The following is a 10,303-nucleotide window of genomic DNA, read 5'->3' as shown; positions in this document are numbered from 1 at the left end:
CCCGCACCCGCCAGTGACCTCAAGATTTTGTGCAGGAGTTGGCCCAAATCCACCCAACCCGCGGGCAAACCTGAGGATCCCGCGAGTTTCGGGCTGGCCTGCACATCACTACCGGTCCTGTGGTCCCCTAGTTACTCAACTGTATACAATTTACTATTATGCAATTCATTCTAATCTCACTGTGATCAGTAAACTTGGAGGTATAAGTACAGAGGGTCCAGGGGTGGTACTGACCAAAGCACTATTTCAGTGTACAGTGCATGTGCAGTACTGGTCATCTTCCCAAAGTTTTGGGGACTAAAAGAAGTCATACTATAAGTAATTAAATAGTTATTCAGTATTCACTGCATGCTAGAAATAAACCCATTTTTTTAATAGGATCTACACATATTTTTCCCTAGTAAGGCACATTTTTATAAACTGCATTTATAAAAAATAAATGGGGCTACAGTACGTCTTCCAATATACTGCATAACACTAGTTAGAGTCCTGCTCCGAACCAATTTCTAAAACCACGACCCGAACCCGCAACCTGCAGCCCGCGACCCAAACCGAAACCACATATTTACCCACTTTTATCCGCTACTCGACCTGGACCTGCAACTGCCTAATCCGCAACCCGGCGACCACCATCAAACAGGAAGTGATGTTGCTGCAAACCGAAAATTACATCATCAAAAGTGGGCGAGGACAGAACCAAATTTTGTAAAACTTTAAAAGGAGTAAAATATGGTCAATAGTACAATATAAGATAAGAAATTTAGATGAGACCTGTGACCCACAGACCTGCATCTAAACCTGCACCAGAAAATCCTCCCCTCATTCGTCAGGGTGCCCGTGGGTACCCGACCCGCTGCAGGATTCTAACACTAGTAATCTAAATTATGCACAGTTTAGGGGGTGGCAAAGGGGAGCCTATGTGAATCTCTCCTTCCGCCCCTCATGAATAAAGTCCTATTTAATGCAGACAGCTCTGTAGTCTTTTTCATTTGTGTATTTGCGCACTAACTTCCTGTTTGTAAATGGCCCCTAATGTGGCCCCTGCAGGATGTCTATAATTAAGATGAAATATTAGTTATACTGTAGCATTATAGGTGAACTCTGGGCAGACTGGCCACAATCACCTATTGCAGGTTGGGGGGTAGATACTTTTGCAAGTCCATTATCCATATCTGCCAGGCCAAAGGCACGTGTAGACAAAAGAAGTTCTCATTTAGTGCCCTACATTGTGAGGTTATTGTTTTGCCGTCCCGTAGCGTAGGTGTGTTTAAAGTATATATATTGTTGGTAATCCCAAACCACTGTGTACATGGAGATAAGCTTTCATAGTGAAACACGAGCAGTCAGTTTACTCATCACTTACAACAAAGCCTGCTCTAGTATTGGATGCTTCACAGAAGTCTTTCTTAAATGCTTTCCATTTATCTTACTTATATAAATGTTCCAAAGGGTCGGAGCACTTGGATCCATTTCTCCACCTAATCAATCAGGAACATGGTCGCTAAGGGCAGAGACATGCTGTCAGATTCGGGGAGATCAGTCGGATTAGTTGGAAACTTCGGGCGACTTTGGAAAACAAAGCGATCCGATTGCCATCCCGCAGGCGATTTTCATTCTAGCCAGCGGGAAGGCAGGAGAAGGCAGTTGGAGGTGATTAGTCCTCCCGAAAGAAGAGGAGTTTTGTCTCCGGGCGACTAATCTCCCCGAATCTGACCGTGTGTCTCTGCCCTAAGGGGGAGTATTATTAAAAATTTGGTATTAAAATGCCACAAAACATTTTTTGTTCTAAGGTATTTATCATTTGCTTCTTACATTTTTTTTCTTGAAAAACCCTTGAAAAAAAGGAATAACAAGTTCTCAAGATAGTATCAGTTTTAACACTGCTGATATAATACAACAGTGCCACCTGCTGTTACGTCAGTAAAATGAAGTGAACAGAGCAGTTAGTGCTCCAAAAATAAAGTTAGCAAAGAGTCATCTGGTGCTTCTCTGTCCTCTTCTCACTAACAACAGTGACCAGTCAGCCCAGCTGAACAGCAGGTGGCACTGCTTCAGCTTATTATATTAAAAAACAAAAAATATAGTGAAAACTAGTAAAAGAAAAAAAAACATAAATTGTAAAACTACTCAGTAGTGCAATTTTACATTAATTTGTTTGTGATGGTTTACATTTTCTTTGTAAAGCAACAAGAATTCTCAAGTGGACCAACAGATTTCCATTTGGTTTTGGTTGAGCGGTGCAGCAGGGGTTCGGTGCAGCAGTAACCCCTGCTGCACCGCTCAACCAAACTTTACTCAGTTGCTGGACTACAAATCCCAGAATAATGTAACATAAAATAACGGTTGAGGAATTCTGGGAGCTGTAGTCCAACAACATTAGGGTTGTATTATTAAAGCAATATTGCACGATAAAACATTTCCAATACGTTCCCAAAATCTCCACAGCCAGCGACTGCTTTAAAATACAAAAAATCCTCCAATGAGAATCCCAGCTGATCTGTATGAATCTGTCTCCATGTTCTTTGTTCCTGCAGTTGGAGTTGGAAACTTTAGGGATTTTACACACGGGCATTTTTTGCTGTGCTCCTCTGCTTTCTTCCTTTCAACCGCAGGGGAGCGCAGGAGTAAACACACTCTATTATTGTCAAGGGGGCTGTACTCATACAGACGCATGTAAGCGCCAACGCAGGTGGAATGCAACATGCTGCATCAGGTCCGGACTGAGAATTAAAATAGGACCTGGCATTTCAGGTACACAGAAGCCCAATCAGTCCACATAGAGGCCCAAACAGCTCACGCCAGCCCACTAAATACTGACTTTCTATGGGACCTTATAGCAGCCCCTCTGGCATTTGCCAGAACCCACAGATTGCCAGTTCGGTCCTGTGCTGCATCCCACCTGCATTTGGCGCTTACATGCGTCTGTGTGGGGGAGCACAGCAAAAACACCTGTGTGTCTTTGCCCTTAAAGGGGAAGGAAACCTAGTTGGCGCAAACCCCCCACCCCCCCTCCCGTTTGTTGCCCACCCTCCCTCCTCCCCCCTGGCCTACCCGTCCCGCTGGGCAAATGCCCCTAACTTGTTACTTACCCTTTGCGCAGGTCCAGTCCAGGGAGTTCACAGACGACATCTTCTTCCACGCGATCTTCTTCCTGCTTTGAACGGCGTTTTGGCGCATGCGCAGTAGGATCATTTCGCCGGTACGGATCTACTGCGCATGCGCCAAAAGTCATGCGCATGCGCAGTAGATCGTACCGGCGAAATGATCCTACTGCGCATGCGCCGTTCAAGCAGGAAGAAGATCGTGTGGAAGAAGATGTCGTCGGTGAACTCCCTGGACTGGACCTGCGCAGAAGGGTAAGTAACAAGTTAGGGGCATTTGCCCAGCGGGACGGGTAGGCCAGGGGGGAGGAGGGAGGGTGGGCAACAAACGGGAGGGGGGGGGGGGTTTGCGCCGACTAGGTTTCCTTCCCCTTTAAGCACAGTCTCCCAGCACTGAACAAGTCTGTCCTTTATCCCCATGTTTGATTCCAGTGTCATATAATGAAGAAGAAAATGCCATAATTATCTCTATATGTAAGATAACAGCAAGATGCCTGACATGGTGCTGGGATTCAACTTTCTTATTTGTCAGTTCTTTTGCATTTAGTTTCAATAGAATTTTCATTGGTGAATCTTCTTGCATCTATATTTACATTCGACGGTGTTACAGTTGGGCTTACTTCCCCTTTAATGGATTCAGATCGATTTGGGCTTCCAGACTTTTTTGAGCAAGGGAAAATGAATAATACAAAAATAAAACAAATGATTTACAAGAGAAAATGTTTATATGTTTTGCTGAGAAGGAAATAAATGCTCACCTTTGCTAAAAGAGCCCTTTTGTTAATCCTGGGCTGCCTCTAGCAAACATTAAATACTCTCTGCAGTTTGGTGTTAGCAGAGCACAGCATATACTTAACACAAATGCAATGGAAACATAATCTATGTGAAAAGGAGGGGGGTTTCAAAAGCAGGAGGGGGGGCGCCTACTTGCATGGCAGATTGAGGCTACTTTTTTATGCTCTATGCATGCTGCGCTCAGATTCGCAAATGATCCCTAAAGTTTTTTGTGTTCTTTAGTATAGGTATGGGACCTGTCATCCACAATACTCGGAACCTGGGGTTTTCCGGATACTAGATCTTTCCATAATTTGGATCTTCATACCTTAAGTCTACTACAAAATCATATAAACATTAAGGGGCCCATTTACTTAGCTTGAGTGAAAGAATAGAAGAAAAAAAACTTCGATTTCGAATTATTTTTTGGCTACTTCGACAATCGAATTGGCTACTTCAAACTTCGACTACGACTTCTAATCGAACAATTTGAACTAAAAATCGTTCGAATATTCGACCATTCGATAACTGAAGTACTGTCTCTTTAAAAAAAACTTCGACCCCCTACTTCGCCACCTAAAACCTACTGAGGTGCAATGTAAGCCTACGGGGAAGGTCACCATAGGCTTCCTAGCAATTTTCTGATTGTAGAAAAGTCGTTCGATCGATGGAGTAAAATCCTTCGAATCGTTCGATTTTTCGTTCGATCAAACTAATTGCTGTAAATCCTTCGACTTCGATATTCGAAGTCGAAGGATTAACATTCGGCAGTTGAATGTCGAGGGTTAATTAACCCTCGATATTCGACCATAGGTAAATCTGCCCCTAAATAAACCAAATAGTCTAGTTTTGCTTCCAATAAGGATTAACTATATCTTAGTTTGGAATAAAAAAAAATAATTATTTGGATAAAATGTAGTCTATGGGACATGGCCTTCTCATAATTTGGAACTTTCTGGATAACAGGTTTTCGGATAAAGAATCACATACCTGTAATGTGAAACTTACAGGTATGTAACTTCAGTTAACTTCAATAACTTGAGACAAACGTTACCTGAAAGTTCTTTGCCCATTTTCAGTATTAATATTTTTCCTTCATAACAACGAGTGCAGCAAACTAGATATATATGTCATTTTGCAAGTCTCCTGTTTGTGGCCAAGTATCAGCTCAGCTATTTATTATTAATGTGCCCTATTTATCACCTGTGTGAAAGGGCACTGTCAGTCAGTGTGTTGTGCAAACAATGCTTCAGTCGTGTACTTGGAAACAGTTACTAGATCAGAGCGAGCACGCCTAATGCCTAAATACTAATTAAGCACCACTTGTACCAGGAAACAAACTCTGCACATAATTACACTTTGATCTTAATGTGCTCAGTCTGTCTCCATATGGGATCTCTGTAGGGACGTACATTCCCGTTGGCTCTTTCCCTGAAAATTAAATTTCTATGAAACTATTCTATCAGCTAAATTATAGAGGGTATTTCATAAACCACTTTCTTTTTTGTATACAGGTATGGGACCTGTTACCCAGAATGCTGGACCTGAGGTTTTCTGGATAATGGATTTCCATCATTTGGATCTTCAAGATAAGATTATCATGTAAACATTAAATAAACCCAATAGGCTGGTTTTGCTTCCAATAAGGATTAATTATATCTTAGTTGGGATCAAGTACAAGCTACTGTTTTATTATTACAGAGAAAAAGGAAATTATTTTTAAAAAATGTTGATTATTTGGATAGATTGCATCTATGGCAGATGGCCTTTCCATAATTTGGAGCTTTCTGGATAACGATTTTACGGATAACTGATCATTTACTTATATATAGTCCATAGCACTCCGTTTACAGGAAAAAAAGGACCCAGGTGCTACCTTCTGTAGCTGTATTATCCACCAATTCCAAAAATAAGGTGCACACTGGGGTTTAAGGATATATTAAAAATCCATACTTTATTAGTTACATTAAAAAGATGACAATTCGGTCTCTGTCTAAGTCCTTTCTCAAGGGGTGTGTGTGTGTGTGTGTGTGTGTGTGTGTGGGTGTGTGTACACACACACATACAGCCTAATTTACTAAGGTGGGGCAAGGGGCAAATTGGGAAAAAATTACCATTTGCTCAACAAGCATTTAAGTTTAGGGGTTGATCCTTCTATTCCACACACTATAAGTGACAGAACCATGTTCACATACAAAAAACATATTAAATTAGCTATAAAGTATTATTCATTATGTATATAGGCTTTAGATGCAAATTACTGCACCCAGAGACGGATCTTTTACTATAAGAGACTGTGGGAAAGGAGCTTAAATCAGGGAGACTCCTGACAAATATGATATGAGGGGTTGATATGTCTGAATATAATTCACAGCCCCACTAGACTTTAAAATGTTAGGTTTCTATCATGTTCATACAGAATATCAACCCATTGCATGCAGGTCTGACTGTGGTGTGCAAGGCCCTCTAGGAGTGCTACCCCAGGGGCCCACACATCCTTTCAAGAGCCCCTGCCCGCTCACCCACTGCCAGCCCCTCTCCCCTACACATACTTACTTTTGCCGTGATCGGGGGAAAGAGAGCACAGGGGGAGTTAAGGCAGAGGGCAGTCAGGGATCAGGTCTGGTTCGAATATATTTCCTGGTGTACCGTCGGCCTAGTCTGATCCTGATTGCATGTTTTTTGAACGTTTGAAGAAACCTACGGAAGCACTGGGCGAACATACAAACTCCTTTTAGATATTGCCCTGGCTGGAATCAAACCCAGAACCTCAGTGCTGAAAGGAAGTTGTTAGAGAGTTTCCACACCATTAAGATTTTCTTTTTCAATCAAATGGAATATACAAGGTAACTGAAGGAGGAATCTCTTTCACTTTAGAAGTGGCCAAGAGAGTCAACGGATGTATCATGAATATGATTCTATAAATTCCTCCCAGCAAGCTATAAATTTACCTAAAAACCTATACTTCTGGCATGTCTATCACCCTGATGCATGGTATCAACGAAGCTTACTATATTGTGCACATAAAAGCACAGAAAAGAGTTGCGTTGACCCCCCTTGCTTAGCATATCCCCTATAATTGGGTTACAACTCTTGTTGTTGTGCCAGTATTGTTAATTTAATAAAAAAAGAATCTGAGCTTATTCATTTACTATGGCGATAAAGCATGACAGCAAGACAGACTAAACAAATCAATATGCTGATTATTTTATTATTTTTATTTTATTTACAATTGTTTCTAAGAGGGATTTACAACCAAGGGTAATTACATTGCTTGGCTTCTCTCTCCACCATTCATAAATCAGCAGTCTAATCCTGGGAGTCACTGTGGATGTAGCAGTCACCTGTGTTACCTGCTGTGTGTGTGTTACAGGCAGGAAGAAGCCAAGAGTAACCTGATCTCAGCACAAACACTGGGGCAGACAGAGCAGGTAGACACGCAGAGAGGAACGTTTGCCAGAAGTAGTGGCCCTTTCACGTAGCATATGAGCTTTCACGCAGAGCACCATCAGTTAGCTCCCCGTGTGCTTATCTGGACCTTAGAGTAGATCTCTACTAACTTCCTGTCCATGACAGACGACTTCCTCCTGGGGAACTATGTCTATACAGAAGAAAGTGAGACCCAGCTCTGCCTTGGGCAAACTAGAGACCTACAATGTGCCCAGGTAAGTGAACATCATCATATGCTTTCTTTACTGTTTACTGTTGCCATGGAATCTGCTAATCAAGTGGGATAATCAGCTGGTCATTTAATTTGTTATACAATAAACAGGTATTGATAGACAAGAACTGCCACCTGCAATTCTCACTGAAGGGAAATTATGCACTTCACAATTCATTCAATATTGGTATTCATTTGCATTTTTACATACAATTGCTGCCATGGTGCTGGTGAAGAGCTGAATATGGACAGAGAACTGGCAGAAATCATATATAGAGAGGATTGTGTCCAATAGTACAGTCTCTGATTGGACTAGAGTGTGGCCCAGGGTTCTGTATCTAGTTAATAATGACTGTATCTCACTGCAGAACCCGATATGCTGGCACTCTGGACATCCAAATTGCAGCTAAGATTCAGTGTAGATTAATATAAGGTATATTTAGGGTTCAAAAAATTTGCAGGTCTTGCATACCCTTAATGGGACCAAGATGGATAATAGTGGATAACTGTAATCAACATCAGTCAGCTCAGCAATGACTAGTGATGGACGAATTTGTCCCATTTCGCTTAGCCATGAAATTCACGAATTTCCCGCGAAATTTGCAAAACGGATGAAAGATTCTGGAAAGGCGAATTTTGACGCCAGCGACATTTGACACACATTGAAGTCAATGGGCGTCCGGTTAATTGTCGCTGGTGTCTGAACTGTCGCTGGAAATTTCCTGCGAATTCACACCTGGCGAATAAATTCGCCATCGCAAGCAATGACCGGTATGATATAGTCCTATATTAAAGGAGAAGGAAAGCTAGCAAAGCAGTTTATTGCCAATAGATTTGCCACAATAGAGCAAGCTATAACACTATTTATTCTGTAGAATGCTTTACCATACCAGAGTAAACAGCTCTAGAAGCTCTCTCGGTTTGTTTAGGATAGCAGCTGCCATATTTTCTTGTGTGACATCACTTCCTGCCTGAGTTTACCTGCTCACTCATAGCTCTGGGCTCAGATCACTGCAGGGAGGGGAGGAGGGAGGGGGAGAGGAGCAAACTGAGCATGCTCAAGCCCTGCCCATGCTGTAAACAGGAAGTCTGATACAGGAGCCCATGTATACACGATAGAAGGAAAGAAATGCTGTGGTTTCTTTTGACAGAGGAGTCAGAGTAGCATTGTTTTTACTGGTGTATTTATATAGACCTTTCTGATAAAACTTACTTAATTTTAGCTTTTCCTTCTCCTTTAAATGGGATATAGGTTCACAGGAGTTCTTCCCATTTTAAGGGGCAATATGACCCTTTTTCTCCAACATGAGATTAATGAATAGGGCTTGTGCTAAACAGATGTCTTCCCTGTTTTTTTCTTTATAAGAAATACTTACTTTTTTGTTATTTTTTGCACTAAACCAAAAATGAATCCACTTTAATGCTGTAACTTCCTGTTAGAAAATAAATTGATTCCTGGTCCAGGGCTGCGTTGCTGTCCAGGCCTAGGCCAGCAGGAATTTTGGGGTAGCATACTACCCAGCTGCATCCACATTGGTTCTGAAGCACTGGGGAAATGTAAGAGACTTGATAGTTTTTTATATTGCCCACACATCAATCTTCAGTGTTCAAGGGAAGGGTGGCGGGGGAGACAAGCAGCGGCGGCCCTAGGAGTGCCCGATGAGTAAATCCGGCCCTGCTTCAGACTGAGTTGGCAGCTTATTGCTCTTTGTTTCGGGGCCTTCTGACAACCTGTCTGATTAATATCTGGCAAATATCTAATGGACATGTCTTCAAATCGTAGCAACTCTTAATTGATGTGGTCCTTGTTATGGGCCTATGGGCAATCGAACGCAGAGACCTGTGTTTGCCCCATGCTTTTGGAAACACTGTATTCATGAGGGGCAGGCAAGGCATGTAGGCATCCCCCCTCCTATCCCCAACTTGTGCATCATTCAGACATTTAATTTATTATTGGGGGGGAGCAGGCCTGGACTGGGAGTCAAAATAGGCCCTGCCATTCCAAGTACGCAGAGGCCCAAACAGCCCCCAACCAGCCCACTATATGGTAACTTTCTATGGAACCATACAGCAGCCCCTCTGGCATTTGCCAGAACCCACAGGGGCTGCCTTCTACCTCAGCCCCCCCTTTCTGATCCTGTGGGCTGCTGCCTCAGGCCCTCCTGTCCGGCAAACCCTACGCCGCGTGCACTGCTTTTTTTGCCACAAATAAAAACAGGTTGTGGATCTGGGCCAGCAGGGCCCACTTAGGGTTGCCACCTTTTAAGGAAAAAAATACCGGCCTTCCTATATATATATCTTTTTTCCCTACTAATAACATTGGGATCAACCATCATTTTTACCGGCCAGGCCGTTAAAATACCGTCCAGGTGGCAACCCTAGGCCCACGAGAGACGGGGCTACCGCTGGCCCAGTCCGACCCTGTTCAGAGTAGACCTCCGTGTGTATTTTTATAACTGAGCACTAAGGGTGATGTGCTGCAGAATTATATCCCCACTGTCTGACTGTGTTTGTTTTAGTTCAGAGGAGCACAGGGACACATACTGTAATGTTTTAGCTACAAGTAACCTGTGGCCACGTCTCATGACACTCATTAGGTGCCACAATAATATCACTGCTCCCAAAGGGCATAGTGTTGCAATAACAATTTTTTGAGTATCTAACATTTCTGGGGGAACAAAAATGTGTATATATATATATATATATATATATATATATATATATATATATATATATACACTTATATATAAAAAACACTCATAGGGAA

At 42.4% G+C, this 10,303-nt stretch overlaps 1 protein-coding gene across 1 annotated transcript in view; it reads left to right on the top strand.

Moving 5' to 3' along the window:
* Positions 1–7,274: 7,274 nt before the first annotated feature.
* Positions 7,275–10,303, top strand: part of LOC108708695 (WD repeat-containing protein 64) — a 77,847-nt gene continuing 74,818 nt past the window's right edge. The window contains exon 1 of the mRNA XM_018247693.2: positions 7,275–7,540. Within this exon, the coding sequence (XP_018103182.1) occupies positions 7,473–7,540 (68 nt within the window). The 5' untranslated portion in view covers positions 7,275–7,472. The remainder of the gene's footprint in view (positions 7,541–10,303) is intronic.

Source organism: Xenopus laevis, chromosome 2L (genome assembly GCF_017654675.1).
Source record: "Xenopus laevis strain J_2021 chromosome 2L, Xenopus_laevis_v10.1, whole genome shotgun sequence".
NCBI classification, from domain to species: Eukaryota; Metazoa; Chordata; class Amphibia; order Anura; family Pipidae; genus Xenopus; species Xenopus laevis.
The sequence above is the reverse complement of the archived record's forward strand: the minus strand, read 5'-3'. Positions and strand labels throughout refer to the sequence as shown.